Source organism: Lissotriton helveticus, chromosome 8 (assembly GCF_964261635.1).
Source record: "Lissotriton helveticus chromosome 8, aLisHel1.1, whole genome shotgun sequence".
In the NCBI taxonomy this organism is placed as follows: Eukaryota; Metazoa; Chordata; class Amphibia; order Caudata; family Salamandridae; genus Lissotriton; species Lissotriton helveticus.
Window position 1 is genome coordinate 1694649503 of NC_136069.1, and position 23674 is coordinate 1694673176.

General features: G+C 41.4%; 1 protein-coding gene across 1 annotated transcript in view; it reads left to right on the plus strand.

The window, feature by feature from the left end:
* Positions 1 to 23674, plus strand: part of LOC144774124 (extracellular calcium-sensing receptor-like) — an 80614-nt gene that overhangs the window by 35151 nt on the left and 21789 nt on the right. The window contains exon 5 of the mRNA XM_078659148.1: positions 4061 to 4235. Within this exon, the coding sequence (XP_078515274.1) occupies positions 4061 to 4235 (175 nt within the window). The remainder of the gene's footprint in view (positions 1 to 4060; positions 4236 to 23674) is intronic.

The following is a 23674-nucleotide window of genomic DNA, read 5'->3' on the forward strand; positions in this document are numbered from 1 at the left end:
ATAGTACTAAATATAGGGTCCAGGTATATCTTGATGAGCTTATGACTCTCAGTGGGACAAAGCCCCAACACAGATTTATTTTAACACGGTTTTGATTAAATGTTATCCCATTGTATGCTGGGTTTTCCATCAAATACTTTTTCCCCCCAAGCCCTATCATTCGGAGCTTGTGATGGTGTCTCGCTCCAGTCTGACATTTTTTTCTTTTGTTAATTTCACATTGATCATCGTAAAAATGTTTTACTTCCAATTATGCGCAAGCATAAATTTAAACAATGTCACCCGGGTTTGTTCTTTCTAAGAATGTTGTCTGACTAGTCTATTAGTGTGTCGCATCTTTTTTATGTATTTCCCTAAAAAGCAGAAAGTTGTATAATTGCCTACGATGATTTATTGTGTTTTGTGTCACGTAGATATACTATCAGTCTGGTTCAGAATGATTAACTCTGCTTTATCCTATTCCTGTATCCAAATACACCTATTAAAAAACTAGCTACCCCCCAGGCAGATTACTGGTGAGCTTAACATTTGCATGTAGACCAGAGCTGGCCTTACTTGCACACATTTTTGATCCCTTACCAGCAGGAGGATGTACTTTCTGCGTAGGTGATCATAATGGGAACAAAAAAACATAATATGTAGAGTATCATGCTCTGAGAAGTTGTCACATGTGCACCTATTTGGTGAGTTTGATTTAAAATAACCTTTCGGAAAGGCAAGTAGCCAGGGTACCATATTTAAAAGGAATCTTGTCAAAACAAAGAGATGATAAGCTTTGTTTACGTAGGTCAAATATAGTTGCATTTGCTGTACCAGACTCAGTGTGACATACTTTCTCACTGAGGGCTTAATTAGTTCCTTTTTCTCCCTTAAGCATTGACATCTGTCTAAAAACTTCCACTTAACTGCTCTAACGGCGGGCTTACTCAAAGGGGTAAGGAATGTAAACAATTCAGGACAACCTAACGTCTCTGTTTGATCTTTAATATATTTAAGCCATCGGATGTTTAGTGCCTTGATCAGTGCTAAGCAATCCTGAATTATTAATTGCCTTAAGTTTGGGGTTGTTTGAGCCCAAATTCTTATCCAACGGATAAGTGGGGGGAACTGCAATCAAGTTTGAAATATAACCAGCTCCCAACTCCTAGTGTCTGTTAAAAATTACGGTAGATGCAGGGACAGAAAATAGTTAACATAAAACATTATTTTCTGCCACTTGTATTTCTGTTGTGTCCTTATAGCCCCAAATGCCACTACCATAGGAAGTCATAGGGATACATTTAGCGTTATAAATCTTTAAGATCGCCGGGAGCGGCTTAGAACCTGTTCTTTTAGCGAAGTCTAATGTTGCCCCTGCCGCTCTAGCTAAAACATTCTTTTTGAGCGTGCTTTGTGCACACCATGAGCGTTGATCATCAAAGAGCACCCCAAGGTTTGGGAAAGTAGACACCTTGGTTAGCTCAGTCCCCTTACAGTAACATTTTGTTTAAGCTACCTTCCTAGACCTATAGTCATTGCATGTGATTTTTTAAAATGTGTAATCAAGTCCAAAGAATCCATAAGACACTTAGCTGTATAGGGGTTTGTGAGGACCCAAAACCTTATAGATTGGGGACATTGCAACCTTCCAGAGCAATGGATGCCTTAGAACACTCCGCAAACGCCCCAATGCCACTCACTGAGTGGTGCTTCCTATTTCCAGGAACACCAAACTTATGGTGGAGATCTCTGCACTGGTAAAACAGCTGACCTTTGGGAATACCTTTTTAATTCTTGGCAGAAACCTCTGAGGTAAATTTGAATGCAAACATGTTTGTACCTAACTAAAAAATGTTTACTGAGGTATTTCTTAAAAAATCTATTAACTCATGACAATTTGTGGTATAAATACTATGAATTCCCAGCATTGTGTTGTGTTCTGTGGTACTGCATCTCCTACTTGAAATGAGCACTAACTGTTTCATGTCACATAAAGAAATGTTACTAATGTTTCTTTGGTGTATCATGCCAGCACTGATATTAAAATATTGGTGGCATCTAAAATTTGCATTTATTTGTGGTGTGCTTTAGGATGTTTTATTCCGGTCCAGGGAGGACCTGGCTTGGCAGTTAGGGCTGGTCTGTTCACATGAGGCACAGGGTCAAGACTTATTTGCATATGGCCAGGTCTAAACTGGGGTGGCATGGTGAGCAAAAGAATGATGGATTTAACCCAGATCTCTTCCCTGGGGGTGAATGTTTTGATTTGTTCTTTATTCCGTCCATCAATTGTGTGTCATTTGCTTTCTCACCCTAAGTGCACTGGGTATGCCTAGACGTAGGTCCCAGGCTCACTCTGCCACTGGATTCAAGTTATCTTGGCTGAAGAGAGGTAAAACACCGAAACTGGTCCTAGGATGCTTGTTTCCGGTCCAGGGAGGACCTGGCTTGGCAGTCCCGGCTGGACTGTTCCCATGAGGCACAGGGTCAAGACTGATTTGCATATGGCCAGGTCTAAACCGGGGTGGCATGGTGAGCAAAAGAATGATGGATTTAACCCAGATCTCTTGACTGGGGGTGAATGTTTTGATTTGTTCTGCATTCCGTCCATCAATTGTGTGCCTTTCTTGTTTTAGGGTAATGCCAGTGACATCACTTCCAGGGAAGTTTCAGATTTGAATGATCTATATTTTCAAAGGCAACACAAAATACTAGCTAAGTAGGCATATTCATTTCATGGCACCCACCTGGCAAAGCTCCAGTACCTTCAACATCCTAGTAGCCCATAGCAGTAAACTACTTAAAATTAACTAAATTATATTAAACGTGTCACCTAGTTCAAAAGAGTGTGGATAAGCAAGTGAGAAGTAACAGTAGACCTCTCAAGAGTCACTGAGATGCCAATGTCAGTGCCATAGTTGCTCTAACCTGCCACCTGGAGATCATATTGGACAGCAAGATAAGGGATTCAAATACCCAATGTGAAGGGGATCAATCTTGGGAATGGAAATTTTGTATTTTCCACCGCTTAAATGGGGAAGTGACCAGCTCACTGTAAAGAGATCCATTTACAGCCTGCCTGATGTCAAGCCCTAGGTGGCTGCTAGCTTTTCCTTTCAGGTTTCATCAAAGGCAGTCATGAGTTCTAGTTTCAGGGGTCTTTAAGACCCTGTGAGCGCCTCTAGTTTTAGAAATGCAGAAGATGATGCTCTCAGCTGCTTACCAGCTAACCTAGGGATCCGTCAATGTTTATCATATTTTTTCAAGACAATTTTTTCCTGGGAAATATTTTGTTTTATTATTGATAACATGGCCATTTTGAAGAATTGAGGGGCATATTACCAAGGGGGACTATTAGCAAGCTGTCGCTAACTGATGTTAGCGACAGCTTTTAGGCGATAGCGAGCGGTTTGGGGCCCGCTTTGCATGTTAGCGATGTTTATCGCTAATGACACGCAAAGTGGGCGTACCCAACCAGTTAGCGACTGAAAGCAGTCGCTAACGTCGCTATCGCCTATTAGCAAGGCAGGCGTAGCGATGGAAATATTCGCGCTAAGCCCGAATATCTCCAAATACTAACACCTTCCCAGACCAGTTCTTAGCCATGTTATCCAATGGGAGGTGGATAACATGGCTAAGAGCATTTTGTCGCTAATGCGTGAATATCGCTGTATTCTCAGCGATATTCACGCATTTCGCCGCTATCGCTGGATATTTTAGCACAATGGAGAAAAACGTTGCTATTAGCATGTTTTCTCCGCTAACATATCCAGCGATTGGCAGCGATAAAAAAAATGCGCTAAGCGCATTTTACGATAAATATCGCTATTCCTTGGTAATATGCCCCTGAGTTCAGAAACATATTTTCTCTGTGTGAATCACAAAAATCAAGGACCAACGTTGCATGTGATTGGACATTTACCAACAAGAAGGGACAAAATATGTGCCTATATTTTAAAAAGCGGTCTAACAAAGTTGATTGTAAGTATTTTACATGATACTGTTTGTAACAGTCACATATGTAGATATCATGCCATCTTTCCTCTTTTCTTTCAGCAGTCACTTTGTCCTTATCTTTCAGCTCACAAGCTCTCTGGTGCATTCCACTCACACTGTCACCTTGTCCTTCCTGCAGCTCCCTCGCTCTGTCTGCAGTGAAGAATGCCCTCCTGGCTGCAGACAGGCAGCCATCAAAGGAAAGCCAATTTGCTGCTTTGAATGCATTCCCTGTGCACAGGAAGAGATCAGGGACCCAGGTAAGATATTCCTGGCCAGCAGTAAATCTGGATCTATTTTGCCTCACAATTCATTTGGGATGGGAAACACATCGACATGGCTTTGTGCAAATGTGGAGTCGGCCAGGTCTACAGAATGAGAATTGCACCCTCCAGGTTCTCGACCAAAAATTGTCGTCTAAGTTTTGGCTGAATAATAGGCTAATAGGCTAATAGATTGTTTAGGGCATAATTATTTCATTCATTTTATTTTCAGTTTCCATTTGTAATTGAAAGGTCACCTGAGGGTTGTTCAGGTCCTTGAGAACTATGAAGCATTGTAGCAACAACTCCTATTGCTCTACTTTATCGTGGAGATAACGCAGTATTACCAACGTTTATCTCCACGTTGATAAAAAACCAGCGATAACGGCAAATCCCATGTTAAACGCGAGATTCCCAGCGATAAAAATCCTTTTGCTAAGGAAAATCTCACTAATAGGCAGGTGGGGACTTTGCCATAAAATCCTCCTCCCATTGACTATTATGGCTGAGTCAAGATTTTACCAGGTGAAAAATCCTGGCGCTTATCGGTGTTAGCACGTGTTTTTTATCACGTCACAGGTATTGCTAATAGGCGATAGCTGTGTTAGCGACTGCTTTCAGTCGCTACTAGTTTGGGTACGCCCACTTTGCATGTCATTAGTGATAAATATCGCTGACATGCAAAGCGGGCCCCAAACCGGTCGCTATCGCCTGGAAGCTGTCGCTAACTGCTTTTAGCGACAGCTTGGTAATTGGGCGATAAAAAAATTGCCGCTATATCGGCAAAAAGTGTCTCTAAAGTGGCTATAATGCCCTTGCTAATATGCCCCTCTGACCTCTCTCGATTAGTGACAAATCCCTCACATGTTCCTAAATTGGGCTACTTTGTTCCTTTCATTACATCTTTAAGTAGCAAATGAGAGTGGCCCCATGGAGCTGCGCCTAGATGCTGCAGTACACGGTGCAGCTGGAATCTACATTGAGGTCAAATCTCATAGGTAGCAATTTATGGAAAAAAAATATTGCTATTGTTTATGATGATTTTTTTAAAAAGTGCTTCGTGATTAGTGCAAAAGTGCTCGTGCACAGCAGGTACCAGTGTATTAGACAAAAATGAAAGTTCTATATTTAATTATTCAATGCACTCCCTGTTATTATAATTTCACAAATGTCAACAAATGTACATAGAAGACAGGCCATAGTGCGGCACTGTTTGTTTTTCCAAGATTAACATCTGCTCCTATCACAGTAATGCAATGTGCCCACCAGTGAGTTTGAGCAGCATGTGTCAAGCAACAAGATCATCTCATGTGCCTGGGAAATCAAACTATCCCATTGAAGCTGGTATTTAGGCTGCACTTCATATTTGAAAAATATGTTTCCAGTGGGAATAATCAGTACTGTTAAATGGTCAAAACATAGAACTACTACCATGCAAGAGGAATCATGCACTTAACAGGGCAAAGCAAACAAGACATACAACAACTTCAATTAATAATAAGGTGTCAGTTCAGATTGGTTTATTCACTTTATTCAACTTGTTAAAGCAGCCATAAATGTGCATTGACATGAAATACATACATAAAAAAAGTATCTCAATAATATAAAAAGCATTACGTATAGGCATTATATAAAATGCGTACAAAACATAGCTTAAAATAAATGGCCTACTAATACAAAAGGCTTTTCTTAACATGGATGGCTCTAAAATAAACTGGGCAACATTATAGCACATAGGATTCTCTTAGTGCAAAGAAATATTTCATACCAGCTTTATATGATTTAGTTTTTTGTCTAACAAAGAAGGATTTAAGATGAAAACTCCTAAAATTTAGATACAAGTTGCAAAACAATAAAAAGTGCAACATGCTTTGCTTGCTTCGTCCATCACATGGGCAAGGGGTCTGATCCGGAGGGTAAGACTTCATAGTTGGAAAGGCCACTAATTGATGCACAAAGCCACATCTTAGTCTTACCAAAACAAAGCGATGCTGCAGACTTGTTACACCAGATAGATACGTGTATCCACCCTCCCGAAGATCATGTGACATATAAAAAAAAAGTATACGGTATCTTTAATCGTCCTCTGCATGGGGTCTGACGATATTTGCAAATTAAACTCCAGAACTAAAGAAGGAGTTAATATACGATAACCATGGGATACATGAAGCCTTGTCCAATGATGGGCAGTTTAAAATAATTGATCAGGCAAAACTGATATCCTCTTTCACCCTTAGGGATAACAACAGTACCAAAGGTTGTACCAAAAGTATGTCTTCTAAATACTGAAAGGTCGACCTCCTGAGAAAGAATCATAGTTCGGGCATAAGCCGGTAAGCAAAGTCGCCATTTTCAAAAACTATTTTCCTCCACTTGCGGGGCAGCACAGGTGTCCAAGCCCCAGAGTTTAACCCTATTTGTGGAGGTGCTCAACCCTCTAGTCTTGTAAAGTTCAACCATTTCCTTAATGGGTTGGAAACCTAACTTAGATGAACATTTTAAAATACCTTGTGAAACTCTACTAATTTTGCCGTTAGCATTTTAAACCTGTTGGGCCCATGAACTGTTATCTATAAATAAAATAAAACAGATAACAATATGAATTGACTGTATCAATTGGGGTTGTATCGATATAAAACATTCTACATTGTTTATGCTTTAGCCCACAAACCATGGTAAATGTTTAGGATTTGTTAATCACCATTTTCTCCGAGGACATATATGGCCATATTACCAAGATGTGCGTTAAAAAATGCACATCGCACATTTCCCTATCGCCGGCTATCGCCGGATTTCATCGCCGTGTTAGCGCGTCATTATCAACGCACAACACGTAGGCGATATTAAATTCGGCAATAGCTGGCGATAGGGAACATTAGCGTATGAAAACAAGCATTGTTGTCACGCGCTAATGTGTACCTTGATAATATGGAGGGGTGGATTCAGCTTTATGATCCACACCCCCATGTAATCAATGCCTAACGCCTGATCAGAGCAGGCTTTGGGAGACCTGCGATAAACGAGTTTATCGCAGGTCTCCTTCTCCCAACGCCTGCCTTGGTAATAGGGTGTTACCACCTCCAACCACATTTTACATGTGGTTGGATGTGGGAACGCACACTTTGCATGTCATTAGCCATGTTTCTCGCTGACATGCAAAGTGGGCTTGAGGAAGGCGTTAGCATGCCCTTGTTAATAGGGCGCTAGAAGTATCGCCACTTTCTCGGCACAATTCGCCGAAAATGCGGCGATACTTCACCTTGGTAATATGGCCCACGGTCCCCAAAAGGATTCATTAGTCTTTGTAGGTCAACCAGGGGGCGAACAATGCAAACAAAAGGAAATGATGTATGGAACGCTGAAAATGTTCAGACACTCGCCCCCAATCACAGATCTGGGTTGAATCCATCATCGTTCTTTTTTTTTTGTGTTGAAATGTTTTATTAAAAAGTTTTTAGATGACAATACAAAAACACTTACATGTGCAAGCATAGAATAAAATAACGTATTGATAAATGAAGCATAATACAAGTAAGAAAATGATATAGTTATACATAACAAATAATAAATGTGAATAATCAAAAATAGCAAATATTCAATGAACTATAAAGCAGGAATAAAAGGAGAAAAGAAAAGAAAAGAGAAAGGAAAACCACAGAGTAACAAGAGAAAGGAGAAAAGGAGGCGAAACCAATACATATGAGAAGAGTTGAAGAACAGAAAAAAAAACCAGGAGGAGTGAACTAAGGAGGGATAACAGACGTTGGAGAGGAAAGAATAGAGACAGAGTCATCATCCACCGTGGTGTCTAGGAATGGGGACCATGTTTGAAGAAAAACAGAAGCCTGATCTTGCAAGTTATAAATGACACGTTCATAAGAGGCTGTTTGTACCATAGCCACTAGCCACTCTTCCTGGGAAGGAGGTAAGGAAGACTTCCAATGGCGTAAGATACAAATTTTGGCCGTAGCCAAAGCAGTATGAAGAAGACGGGTCTGTGGTTTAGACAATTTCGGAAGATCTCAAAAATCATGCAAAATAATATTTGCAGAAGTAAAGGGTAATGGTAGAGACATAGCAGAAGCCAAACTCTTTCTTATAAAAAGCCAGAATGCTCTAGTACAGGGGCATTCACAAATAATGTGCGTGATATCACAACCAGAAGCAGAACATCTCCAACACAAAGATTGTGTTACCAATTTAGCATGATGCAGTTTAGATGGAGACCAGTGCCATTCATGGATGATTTTGAAAATGCAAAATTTGAGACGGGCCTCTCTGACACCTTTATGTAAACCTTCCAGAATTTGATCCCATTGAGTATAAGAATATGTAACTGATAGGCGAGATTGCCATCTTGATTGAAGAGCTGTTGAAAGGGGTTGCGAAAAAAGAGGATGCAGGAAAGTTTTATAAAGACCGGAAGTCACACCTTTAAAATTTCCCCACAAATGCAAATAAGAGAAAATAGGAGATGCCGTCAACAGTTCAGGTGTAGAATCTAAATGTTTTGTGATGGCCTGTTGAAGCTGAGTATATTGGCGGGATTGTGTGGATGGTAAATGAAATTCCTCACTAAGTTGGGAAAAAGATTTAAAATTGTCATTATGAAATAGTTGGTCCAGAGAGTGAACACCAGCTTTCTGCCATAGAGGCCAGGATAACATGCGATTACGAACCCGAATAGCCGAGTTGAACCATAAAGGAGCTTCGATGTGAAGCCGCGGATTATATTTAAGTTAACAATGACTTCTTTGCCAAGAATTATGCATAGCAGATAAGATAGGGTTTTTAGGATTGGAAGGACTGCAACCCTTGCCATATAAAAGGGACAAACCGAGACCGAAAGTTAATAAGTGAGGTTCAAGTGGGACCCATTGTGGTATGTCTTTAGACTTAGGCAAAAAGAAGGAAAGTTGTGAAAGATGAAGGGCGAGTAAGTAATGCTCGATACAGGGGAGACCATAGCCCCTGTATAATTGGTGACATTTTAATTTGGCCAAGGTAAGACGCGGTTTGGACGTACCCCATATAAAAAGTTACATTTTGGAGTCAATAGACCGAAGAATAGTTAGAGGAATGTTTAGAGGGAGCATACCTAGAACATAAAGAAATCGCGGTAAGGTAACTATCTTCACCGCCTGAACCCGCCCCGGAGAGATAAGCCGAGGACTTGCTATTTATCGAATCCCTTTGTATTTGAGCAATCAACAGTGTTACATTATCCACAACTGTGTTATCCAATCCCCTGTTAATCAATATCCCCAAATATTTAAGTCAGGATGGTTGCCAATAAAATGGGAAACCAGAAATTGCAGCTTTTTTATTACCAATGAACATGGGCAATGGTTCACTCTTATCCTAGTTTATCTTATAACCGGAAAAAGAAGAGAAATCATTGATGATGCGAAGGAGAGAAGGAAGAGAGCGGGGAAGATCAGTTAATGTGAGAAGAATATCATCCGCGTATAAATACATTTTTGAATGACCAATTGCAAGAGGAACTCCAACCACTGCAGGCAATTGACGTATTGCAGCAGCCAAAGGTTCCATTGCCAAAAGGAAGAGAAGAGGGGAGCGAGGACAACCTTGACGAGTACCCTGTCTGATTGGAAATGGGATAGAAAGGAAACCACCGCAATTAACTTGAGCTGATGGGCTATCATATAACAGTCACACTTGAGCTATAAATTGGTCGCCTAAACCAAATCGTTGCATTACGGTAAAAAGATACTCCCATTCAATGCGGTCAAATGCTTTTTCAGCATCCAAAGAAAGAAGTAGGGCATCATGAGCAAGGTGTTTAGCTGACCATAAAGCATGAGAGAGAGTACGTAGATGATTCCTAGATGAACCACCGGGAACAAAGCCTACCTGTGAGTTGTGGATTAAAGAAGGTAAAACCTTACGAAGACGTGATGCTAGAATACTCACAAGAATTTTAACATCAGAGTTTAAGAGAGATATTGGTCGGTAACTAGCACATAACAAAGAATCTTTACCAGGTTTTGGCAGCTGTGATGGCCTTGTTGGAAATAGAACCAAGAGAAGACTCTGCTGTGGCTTCTACAAATGCGGCATGTAGAGTATCAACTATACTCTGACCAGTCCACTTGAAAAATTCAGGGGGGAAACCATCATCACCTGGTGTTTTATGGTACGGTAAAGCAGTGATAGCTGAGGAAATTTCGTACTTCGTAATACCTCCCTCAAGGAGAGCTCTACCATCATCAGAGAGTCGTGGAAGACGCACCGTATCCCAAAAAATTTGACATCTCTGACGTAGCTACGTGAGTGCTTGGTGAGTAGAGAGATCTGTAAAATGAAGCAAATTCTTTAACGATTTCTTGCGGCCTAGTAAGCATATCGCAAGAATTTGAATTAATAGCCGAAATTGCCACAGCAGCCTCCCTCTGACGTAGTTGAGCAGCTAATAGCCGGCCAGCCTTTTCACCCTGCTCATAGTGATGACCTTTCATCTTTTGTAAGGCATATTCGGTCTTAGAAGTAAAACGACTATTAAGAGACATGCGCGCCTGCTCCAATGATTTACGATTTTGAAGGGTTGGTTTCGAAACATATAATTGAGAAAGTCGGCAAATGTCCTTCTCCAGATCAGCTTGTTTGGCTGTATTTTCCTTGTATATAGAGCAGCGTCTCGCATAAGTTGACCTCTGATAGTAGCCTCAGCAGCTGCCCATACCATTCTTTTAGAGGAGATTGAGCCCTCATTATTCAAAAGGTAATCATGCAGGTGTGACTGTAAAAGAAGTTTACCTGTTGGTGTTTTATATTTATTGATATTTAAACGCCAGGGCTTGCGCCCCGGACGGGAAAGACCCAAATCAAGAGACAAGAAAACGGGGGAATAATCGGAAATGGCTGCTTCTAGGATTTTTGATTCAGTAACTAGCCGGACTGTAGGTTGCGAAAGAAGAAAGTAGTCAAGACGGGAGAATGTGCCGTGAGTAGAAGAGAAGAATGTGTATTCCTTATCTTGTGGGTGACTGAGTCTCCAGTGGTCAACAAGACCAGTGTCAGTAAGAATGTCCCGCAAAATGGCTCTATCGGATGCATTGACGGTATCAAGGCAACCTGTTCTGGAGAAGCGTGGCTCAGTGGTTGGAGAAGCATGGCTCAGTGGTTAGAGGTGGCAGACCCGGAAGCTGAGATCAGCCGTGGACCAGGGTTCGATTCCCCGCCTCGGCGGGTCTCGGGCTAAAAAAAAAAAAAAAAAAAAAAAAAATTTCCACGGACTCGATAATTCTCGCTCCGGTGCCTACTCGACTCACGGGGTCACACTCTGCGACTCTGGGCAATAGCTTGCTTAATCTCCACTACGGCCCCTCGCGGTGGGATGCCTGGCTTTCACCTTGTGAATTCCCTGCCGGGGTTTCTCACAGGGGAATACCAGGACGGGTTCCCTAAGCAAGCGCCTTGAGACCCCTGGGTGATTAGTGCGCTATATAAATCGAAATACATTTACATTTACATTTACATTCTGTCAAGGGCAGGGTCTGGAGCCAAATTCCAATCTCCTCCAATGAGAAATTGGGCAGCATTTATGTCTGTGAGGAGACGATTAAGTCGAAGGAAGAATTGTTTTCTGGGACCTAATGGAGCGTAGACAGAACCAAGATAAATAAAAGAGTTCCCAAGTTTCAACTTGACAAATACATACCGACCATCCGGATCTGACCATGTCTTGATAATTGTAAAAGGAAGTGACTTCCGAAAAAGGATGGCCACCCCACACTTACGAACAGGGTTTGGATTGGTGGGATAAGGCTTAGAAACACTGCTATGAATGACTTTACTAACCCAATCCCTGCCAAGCTTACTAGATTCAACATCGTCCAAATGGGTTTCCTGTAGTAAGGCAACATCTACATGTTTAGAATGCAAATAAGAAAGAACTTTCTTGCGCTTGATATAATGGGTGAGGCCATTAACATTCCAGGAAATCACCGACAGCGGATGAACAGAAGACATGACAATAGGATTGAACAAGGAGATAATAAGGAAAAGAAAAAATAAATAAAGAGAGAGGGGAGAATAAAGTTGTTACTCTGGGTAAGGAGAAAATGGAGAAGAGAAAAAGAAAAGAAAAAGGGGGATTAAAAAGGTAGAGTGAAAAACTGGAACAGACAAAGCAAATAGAAATAGAAAGAAAGAAGTATTAAAGATGGAGAGAAGAGAAAAAGAGAAAGAAAAGAAAAAAGAAACCTAGACTGTTAACTACGGGTCTGGGTGCACCTACAGCAGCGCCAAGGGAGGCCAGACCCCCTTTGAGCCAAGAAGAATGGGGATCTGGGGGAGTAAATGATAATACGGAATATATGAAATGCATTTAGAACATAGTTGCAACAATAAAATCTTGGAAAATACAATCATTCATGAAACATAGTCAGTATAGTAAAGAAATCATTAAAAAACATGATGAGAGAACCATATAATAAGAGAAGAATATGAGGAGAAAGGAATGAAAGCAAGGAAAATGAAATAAGAAATATAAGAGGTGTGAAAGGTGGAGTGAAAGAAATATGAAAGTTAAGTGAGATAAAAAGAGAGATCCGGTACCATCATAAGAAGGGCGGAGACAAGGAAATAGAAAGTATAGATGAGAAAGCATATGAATAGAAATATAAGAAAACAGCAGAACTTATTAGAAAAAATACGTGACACCATCCAAAGCGGGATGAAGGAAAGAGATAATGTCACGTTTAACAACAAATACAGCATCACAGGAATAGGAATGCATTGGAAAAAGGACCGCCATGGGAGAGATAACCACTTTGAGGAAAACCTGCGATCAGATAAAGACTCTGAGGAGGCCAAAGTCCTAACCCAAAAACAAAAAAGAACAACAAGGCAAAAGCCACAATATGAAACAGAGAAGAAAAGTGATCATACTACAAAAGGGAACACGACTTTAGAATAAAACCTGGACGAGAATAATAGGACAAGAAGAAGAGAAAACATAACTAATGAAAGGAAAAAACACGGAAAGGGAACAAAGCAACAATGTCATAGAAAAGGAGGGATAGAGATAATAGGTAGAAGAAGAGGAGGGAAAACCATAAAGTCATACAACAGAAGAGAAACAAAAGAGAATGATCAAAGACAATTTAAACATAGAGAACAATGAAACAAAGAGACATCATATAAAACCGGAGTAAGTAGGAAATGAAACATTTACCTATAAGCGTAACAAGAAAAACAACACCGTAGCTAGGGGAATGAACAGGGGGGAAATAAAGATCTCCTGTGGGATGGAAAACAGCCTTATAGTGTATAATAAGCAAAGCTTGAAAATGATTAAATAACTACAAAACTGAAAATCACATATTAGTATTAAATATAGAAGAATAGTAGGGCATAGAACACTATGTAGAACACTAAGGAAATAATCTTATTATACCATGCAGTAAAATCTCAGTGAGATAAGCGAGCAACAAAAGCATTGTGAATAGTAAGCACTGCTATAAGCTTATATAATAAGAAAAAATAATAAAGCATTAAAGCATTAAAAGAATTCAGTCAGCATCAGATGGCATCTTAAGAGGCGATCTAGACTTGTCTCTTTGCTTCGTATTGGTGTGAGAAGAGACAGAGCGTAGAGCCGAATCCTTGTCATCCTGAGAGCGAGGCAGACGAGTGAGATCTCTGCCACGTTGTCTAGAGTCAGGAGAGGTATGTAAATGAGACGTTGGTAAATTCGTAGATGAGGAATTGGATTGAGAAGATTGGGCATTGGAAGGAGACTGAGTTTCCATATCATCGGACCTGATACCATCCAGAAACTGCTGTAGAAGTGCAGGATCGTAAAAGTCTTTGGACTCTCCATTCCTAGTAATACGAAGATGTGCAGGCTCAAATAATCCATATTTGATGTCCATTTGATGTAACTGGGGTCGCATGAAGAGAAACGCCTTCCTCCGTTCATTCGTTTCTTTAGAGAAGTCTGCAGCCATGTAGATGGTATGACCCTGAAACAGAAAGGAGCCATGTGTACGAGCCATTGATAGAATCTGTCTAGTTTGCTCATGCGGAAGGAAACAAGCAATGATTGGTCTAGGTCTTGCAGAAGGTCCAGGACGTGGTGGGCCCAGTCTATGAGCACGTTGGAGCTCAAGAGGAGGAGTAAAAGAAATTCCAGTCAAAGTGGGAAGGGCATCACAAAGAAAGGACTTCGTATCTTGCTTTTCAATATTTTCTGGAAAACCAAAAACTGCGATCTTACAAATCGATGATCTTACTCTGTAGGAAGAGTAGGTCTTGATCTGAACCCTGAACAGAATCCAGTTGACCCTCTCTGTCCATTATTTTAGAGTCAATGACATCAATCCTGGTGTGAAAAGTAGTAAGTTCTCCCCTGATAGACTTAGTTTCTGTAGTCAATGAAGTCATAGCAATATCCAGGCCCTCCAGCCGTCGGTTAACCCCAGAAAGTTCCTGCAAAATGCGTTGCATAGTGTCAGACAGGGACTTGTCGCTCTGAGGTAATGCAGCTTGCCTCGAAGGAGGTGACGTGGAGCCATTACCTTTAACTGCCAAAGGAGAGGGTTGTTTTACCACTTCATTGAAAAGTGGTTGTTTAGGCCTACGACCACCATTCCTATTGTTAGACATGGCCATGTACTATTTTAGTGGTGGTCTGGAATAGCGAATAGAGGAAATATTGGAATATGAGGCAATGGTGAAGCCAGGGGTGTATCAAATAACAAGGAGGTAATAAATTGTATACAGCAAGAAAGTGACCAATACAAACAGCATAAAACTAATGCCTGAAATCGGAAAAATGATTACTACATTGCCACAAAATAGCAAATAGTATATCACAAAACAAGTGAAGAGTTGGAGTAAGCAATCTTGCGTACCAAAACTACCTCATAAGCAAAGCATGTAAACACAGTTAATAGGTATGACAGTAGAGTAGCAATGTAATGGCGATAAAGTGGTTATACACATTGAGAAGTGCGCACTAAATTTGAGGGTAAAGCACTTCTCAAAGAAGGAGGTAGCATGTGAGAGAAGAGAAATATCATACACCCAGGACTGCCTCAAAGGAAATCATGAGCTTGTAGTATTGATGTAGGAGACAGTGCCTATGAATAAGAGTCAAAAGTTTCATGAAGGCATAACTGGTAGAAAGACAAACTGAAATATTAAAAATGTAAATAGTACTTATAGTCCTGCCTGCGAAATTCCAACATGAAGCAGTAGTATTCCGTATGTTTGCAATATCAACACACTGAGGTACATAAAGCTGAGTTGGAGGAGGCAGAACAGAAAATCCTGTAGGAAATAATTCAGAGGGCCTCTAGATGGTGAAGCACGTCATGTGACAGGAAGTCTCAAGGGGTTCTTTTACTAGACTTCAACAAAATCCCCTGAAAACACTTTTAAAAGAAGGCGCCGTGTATTAGGAACATACACAATATTAGGTGCATCATGTTCTCCGTAGCTTGAGGAACGCAGCCTCGTCGTCTGAGGGGGCGGGCCTAGAGTGTGAGGAAGCCCGGCCCTAGATTTGCAGGGGGCGTGGCTTACCCTGAGGAGAGGCGCGGCGTCATCAACGCGCAGCTCACGGTGCACAATGCAGGGCGGGCAGGCTCCGTGACGACATGCCGGAAAAGAAGAAGAACAGCGCCGCTGAGCCTCAGAAAACCACTGCCAGGCTCAGTGAAGCCTCCGTCAGCAAAGGAGCATGAAAGGCAGGATCCCGACCACCAGGTGAGGGCAGGAAGCTCGTCAGGGGTCCGTCCCTCGGCGGAGCTTCTCTGTCAGGCGGCCATCTTCCTGCGTGGCCAGACCACGCCCCCCCATCATCGTTCTTTAGCCCACTTTGCCACCTCAGTTCAGACATGGCCATATGCAAATCAGTCTTGACCCTTTGCCTCATGGGAACAGTCCAGCCTGACCTGCCAAGCCAGGTCTTCCTCAATTAACAAAACAGCATCGTCAGCATATATCAATCCTGGAACAGGGCGCCAGGCAGCCTGAGGCGCATCGGCTTGCAGAGCCTGCAAATGGATATCCACCTAAATATTAAAAAGAACAAACAGCAGGGGGGCTAGCACACATTCATGTCAAAGACCGTGCCCTACATTGAATTTAGGCAACCATTCTCCCTAGGACCCGAAGCAAACTTTACTAGATAGATTCTCATATAGATGAGAAAGAAATCCTATAATTGTCCTGGTTCCTCCGTGAGAGATCAATGTTGACAAAAGGCGGTTAGGTCAACCAAATCGAAGGCGCTAATTCGTTCTGCAAAACAAAGTTATAGGGCACTTTTCTTAGCTTTGGTATATGTCACAATTAGCAGTTCCAATGTATAGATTGTTTAATAGTTCCCATCTGCTTTCTAAAGCCATACGGCGCTAGTGACAATATAGATTGTTCCTGTGCCCATTCCTCCAGCCTTAAAAAGAAAATTCTACTCATTACTTCCACTGAAATTGTTACGAGAGATTTTAGGTTCTGCTTTGTCACACTTTTTATAACAGGGTACAGTTATAGAGAGTCCCCAGTAAGGTGTAATTTCAAGAAAAAATGTGTATTTCATTAGAAATATTGGCCTTGTAAGATAGGGTGTGTGCGTGTGTGTATATGTGTGTTTATTTGTATGCGAGTGTCTGTATGTGTGTGTGTGTGTGTTTGGATGTGTGGGTATGTTTATGTGTTTGTGTGCAAGTGTGGACATCTAATCAAATGTGTTAACCTTGTTGGCCATGGCCAAGTCTCCCAAAAATGTGAGCAGATACTTAAGAGTGATGACAGGTGGGTAGTTGTCAGCAGGACTAGAATAGTGTCAAGGAAATTGTTGATAAGTTATCCGGTAAAGTTAGATTGCCACACAGGCTCTAGTGTAGAAGATAATCTCACTCACAAGGGCAATGGACATAACAGTGAAACAAACCAAACAAGCATTGGCATAGCCAATAGGTCTCACCTTTGGGACTTTATAAGTGTTTAGCCAGAGATATTGGCAATGATTTTGAGGTATGTTGTAGAGCAATGTAGCTGCTGTATTTAGTACTGTAAAGTGTGTGTGCAAGTTGTGCTTAGTGTAGTGACGTAAGGGCACTGGCATGGTGTGGAATGTAGCGGTGAGTTGTGATATGATGTGTGTTGGTGGGATGTATATATCATAACATATTTTGAGATTAGAATGCTGAGTACCTCACATATTTCTTTATTTAATGATATATCTTTAGTAATGAAATCTACTGAGAAAATAGCAATTATTGTGCTTTGTCAGGCTGGACATGAGATAGCAAGGAATAAACATTAAAAGGCAGTACGGCAACATATAAGGTACTGTACATCTCAGGACCCCATCTTTACTCCCAAATGTCGTATTATTATTTGAACATTTGTGTTGCGCACTGCAAATATTTCTGTTATCCGTAGTGATTTTGTACCATGGTTACTCATATGAATGTGTTCGCTCTGCAAGCAGGCTATAACATTACATACCAAAAAAATTAAATTCATAAATTATGTTTTTTTTAATTAAATCTCATTACAAATTTGGAAAGAATATTAATACTCCAGAACACATTACAAGATTCCATTCAATGCATTTTTATTGAAAAGCTGAGTTATTTGTCTTGTGCTACGATTATTTAAGCTCCTACACATATATGGTTTAATAACTTGGTGATATTTTCCTTTAGAATATTTTACAGTGGCCATAGTCATGACTTACAATGTCCCACATGGCCACAAGTAAGCCTGCTCCCTGGCCAGATTGTGAAGACCTAAGAACCCAGAGAAGGCACTCGTCCACAGGAATTGTATTCACCAAAAGCAGATGCTCTACACAAAATGGAATCTATTCACAACAGCAAACAGACCAGGGGAGAAAGCCCACAATATTTCCTCCTCGTTGTTACCCCCCGTGGCCCAGGCATAGATTTGTTTAATGTAATGTCACATCACATTGGTCTATCCTAGTTTAACACGGACTGAAGTAAGTTACACTGCCGGAAGTGGAAATCCGAGAACCCATGCATTTCCTTGCAGCTCTGCTGAAAGTCCTTTACAAAGCCTGACTGATCACCTATCTGCTGCTTATTGCTATATGTGGGTGTTACACTGGTACTAATGAGGTAAATCCAAAGCTCAGTCAGTGTTAGCATGTTTACAAAATGGCAAAATAATAAAGTAATACCGTCACAAAATGTGCGGCATTGCGCCTTGTAATTTGCCTTTTCTTGCCACATAATTCACTCAACCCTGCTGCATATTTTGCCCTCTCCTGCCACAGAATCCCGGTGGCCCCAATTATTGCCCTGTCACAGAGTAGGAACCTATTCACGTCAGTCTGTTTTTTTTTAAATCAGGCTGTACTGCAGAAGTACAATCACATGCATATATTCAATAATTCAGCTGTTGCTATGCAATTAGTCTTTTCAATACTGGCCACAGAGAAAAGCTGTTCATAGCAGATGGTTGCAATGCTAGCGACAGCAAATAGACCAGAGTGAAATATGAATGTGGTCAAACTGTCCTATTCCGCTCCCTCCAGCAGCGTTAAGCAGCATCTTGCAGTTTGACGGTGAAACCGGAGACAGTGGCTTGCGCTACTGTTTGATTACTTACATGAACATCCCCATGGAGTGTATGGATTGCTGCTTTTTACCAACTTCCACGTACCTCATCGGCCATAGTTTGCACACTGGTAATGCTCCGGAAGTGGAAGCATATTGTGCCATTGTATACAGAGGGGTAATGCTCCGGAAGTAAAAGCCTAGTGTGCTATGGTATACACACAGTAATACTCTGGAAATGGACGCGTATTGTCCATGATATGCACATGGGTAGTGCTCCCGAAGTAAAAGCCTAGTGTGCCATGGTATACACACCGGTAATGCTCTGGAAGTGGAAGTGTAGTGTGCCATGGTATAGACACCGGTAATGCTCCGGTAGTGGAAGCATAGTGTGCCATGGTATACACACTGGTAATGCTCCAGAAGTAAAGGTCTAGTGTGCCTTAGTACATCATAAGATTAAGCACTCAACACTTAATAAATAAGAACTGAGCTGTATTACGCCAGGTCCAGTACTACCGGGATTCCTTACAATGCAAGATAGGAATTGCTGGAGTGAAATTAGCTTCTGGCTTACAACACACTTGTATATAGATAACCATGATCTCACTGTATATTCTGTACACCACTTGAGCACTGTACACTATTGTCACTTGTATTCACTTAGTATTCCTGTAAATCATTTGTCTTGACAGTCTACCTGTTGTGAATATCAATGAATGATTTAATTCTGATATACATAAAAGCAACAAACCATTCATCTCACTCCTTATTCATTAAGTGCTAAAGTAATACAGCTAAGTTCTTATTTATTTAGTGTTGAGAGCTTAATCTTATGATACATGTTCCAGAAATTGCTTTCTATATTGCATTTTGAGCATCTTCAACTCACATTCGTCCTACCCGACAGAACCATTTCTTGTTTAATTAAAACGTACCCAGGTTCTGAGGGACGCAGGGTTACCCCTTTACACTTAATAATTAGTGTGCCTTGGTATACACACCATTAATATTCCTGAATTGAAGGCTTAGTATCCATTGTATACACATTGGTAATGCCCTGGAAGTGGAAGCGTAGTGTGCTATGCTATACACACTGGAAATGCTCTTGAAGTGGAAGTGTCAGGTGCCATGGTATACATACCAGTAATACTCCAGAAGGAAAAGCCTAGGGTAACATCTTATACGCCGGTAATGCTCCAGAACTGGAAGCGTAGTGTGCTGTGGTATGCACACTGGTAGTGCTTCAGAAGCTTAGTGTGCCATGGTAAACACACCGGTAATGCTCCAGAAATGGAAATGTAGTGTACCATGGTAAACACACCAGTAGTGTTCCAGAAGTGGAAGCATAATGGCCACGTACACACACTGGTAATGCTCCAAAAGTAGAAGCGAAAGGTGCCATGATATACACACTGGTAATGCTCAAATAGTGGAAGTCTAGTGTGCCATGGTATACACAGTAGTAATGTTCCAGAAGTGGAAGCGTAGTGTCCATGGTATACATACCGGTAATGCTCCAGAAGTGGAAGAGTAGTGTGCCATGGTATACACACCGTTAATGCTCCAGAAATGGAAACATAGTGTGCCATGGTATTCACACCGGAAATGCCCTGGAAGTGGAAGCACAGTGTGCCATGGTATACACACAGGTAATGCTCCGGAAGTAAATGCCTAATGTGCCATGGTATACACACCGGTAATGCTCCGGAATTGGAAGCATAGTGTCCATGGTACACACACCGGTAATGCTCTAGAAGTGGAAGCGTAGTGTACCATGGTTTACACACCTTTAAAGCTCAGGAACTGGAAGCATAATGTGACCTGGTAAATAAACCTGTAATGCTCTGGAATTGGACCATTTCCAGTAATCTGAAGTGGAAGCGTAGTGTGCTATGGTTTGCACACCAGTATTGCTTCAGAAGCATAATGTGCCATGGGAAACACACCGGTAATGCTCCGGAAGTGGTAATGTAATGTACCATGGTATACACATGGGTAATGTTCCAGAAGTAAACGCCTAGTGTGCCATGGTATACACACTGTTAATGCTCCGGAAGTAAAAGCGTAGTGTCCATGGTATACACACTGGTAATGCTCCGGAAGTGGAGGCTTTGTGAGCCATGGTATACACACTGGTAATGCTCCGGAAGTGGAAGCATTGTATCCATGGTATAAACATGGGTAATGCTCCAGCAGTAAAAGCCTAGTGTGCCATGGTATACGGACTGGTAATGCTTCGGACGTAGTAGCCTAGTGTGCCATGGTAAACACACCGGTAATGCTCCAAAAGTAGAAGTGTATTATGCCATGGTATACACACTGGTAATGCTCTGGAAGTGGAAGCGTACTGTCCATGGTATAAACACTGGTAATGCTCTGGAAGTGAAAGCGTAGTGTCCATGGCATACACACTGGTAATGCTCCGGAAGAGGAAGCGCCATGTCCTTTGTATACACATGGGTAATGATCTGGCAGTAAAAGCCTAGTGTGCCATGGTATACGCACCGGTAATGGTCCGGGAGTGGAAGCGTAGTGTGCCATGGTAAACACACCAGTAATTCTCCAAAAGTAGAAGTGTATTGTGCCATGGTATACACACCGACAATGCTCTGGAATTGGAAGCATGGTGTTCATGGTATACACACTGGTAATGCTCCAGAAGTGGAAGCATAGTGTGCCATGGTATACACACGAGTAATTCTCCAGAAGTGGAAGCAGAGTATGCCATGGCATAAGCACCAGTAATGCCCCGGAACTTAAACCATAATGTCCATGGTATACACACCGGTAATGCTTCGGAAGTGTGGCAGTCTGCTGAGCTGACATGACTATGCCTTCCTTGCATTTGGAAGAAAGGTAATTAGGAACTAGTTATAAATAGAGGGCAAAGACGGACAAATGACAGCAAGAACTATTGAAGAACAAAGTGTGTGGTACAAAAATATGGCTTTTATTTTATTTTATTCAAATGTTATTCTGATAAAAAGCATCATTATTTTATTACAGGTAATTATCGTGTGCATGCCTCCACTATACATGTGACTTTCAATCTACATATATATACTTATTGTTGCATCCTATACACATTTCAAGGTAATTAATTTAAACTTGAAAGTTGTGTGGAAGATTGTTTCAGCACACTGTACATAAAAACATGGCTAAGTATGACATCTACGCGCGTTTCGGCTGGGGGCCTTCATCAGGGAGCCATGTGAGTATCCAAATGGACCTATACATATAGAGAGATATAAACAATAGCAGTGCTTGTCAATGTCCGTGAATTGTCCTGAATATTTACATGTTAAAATACAAAGAGAAATCTTGTGATACATTTATACAGTGATACAAAACATGACAATAAAGTCTATGAAAATTCTTAAACCTGTCCTATTATTTACAGTTATATACAGTTTGGTGCCCATTTAGACTGGTACATTTCTGATATCGTTGTATTTCTATGCAGCAAGCTTCAATACGGGGGCGATGGAATGGGGGAGGACACATGGGATGATTATCTAAACAATATTTAAAGATCTGAATGCTAACTACAGAAAGACGTAATGCGGTAATGTTGTGCAGATAGCCATGAGAAGGGAAAGGGAGGAATGGTAAAGGATTGGAAGAGTGTGAGTGATGACGGAAGATCAAGGAAAAGGATTGAGAACAAAAAAGGAGAAAAACGGGGGGAAGAAGGAAGGTGAGATGACAGATCAGTTGGGGACATATGGAGAGCAATGGTTGTACCTGGGTAAATAGATGGTGCCGGTTCTCACAGAAGGGGAAGGATAAAGAGATCTTGACCTATGAGATGTTTGTCTTTGAGACGTGGGCGCTGCAAGAGGACATAATTAAAGTGCGACATTTAGTAGTTCAAAAGGATGAATATTCAAAGGAGTATAACAGGGGAATTACGGAATGGAAGAGTACCTGTATTGTAATTTATTTTGCTTGTTTTATTTCTCTTTCAATGGGTGTCCTGCTATCTAAGGGTAAGCTTCGAATTTTGAGCTGTTAAATGAGAAGGACATAGGGAGGAATTATATAGGTCATACTAGTATCATGAGACTAAATAGGTGGAACAAGGCAGGAGTATTACCTGTAGAGATGGTCTTGTACAATTGCTAGGTTACGTGCTCCTGGCGCAGGAGAAATGTTGTGCAGGTAACCTAAATGTCAGGAGACATTCATGGCAAGCTGTTAGTGGTGGTTGTCCAAAGGGGGGGTGCTAATGATCATGATAATAAAGGCCCAATAGGTACCTGTAGATTAGGTTCATAGGTGCTCTAGGTTGGGATCTCTGGACGTTTCTTGTAGCGCTGACAATCTATGTGTCAGAAAGGATACAAGCAATGACAACGTTTTAGAGTGGCGTATTGTTATACATGGATGGTAGAGAACGGATATTTATTTACAACTAATTACCTTTAGCCTGCGTCCACTGTGTTTACACTGGGGGTCTGTGGGCTTCTAGGGTTTAGCCGACGAATGCCGTCATGTTAATGGCGGTGCGAGGACAATCTGTACGGCAAAAATAGAGACATACAGCCAACGGTTATTATCGGGCTGTGTCTTGCGAAGCTTGTATGAACGCTATTTAATCGGGCGTAGATCTATGACGACCGGTTGCTTACCTGATGGTTGTCTCTTCTTCGCTTTCCGATTGGGGGGGTCTGCCGGCGTCTAAACATGTAGAGCCAGGGATCGAAAAGGCTAAATGGCGCCGACTGTATTTAAACCCTTGAGGTCAATTTCAATGGTAGGCGCGTCTAGAGTGGCCTAGAGGTCGATGACGGGCTATGTTTAATAGCGTCATGTAAAGATGCCGAAAACTGGCGGACATGTTGGAAGGGTGAAATGGACCTCTCGGTGCTT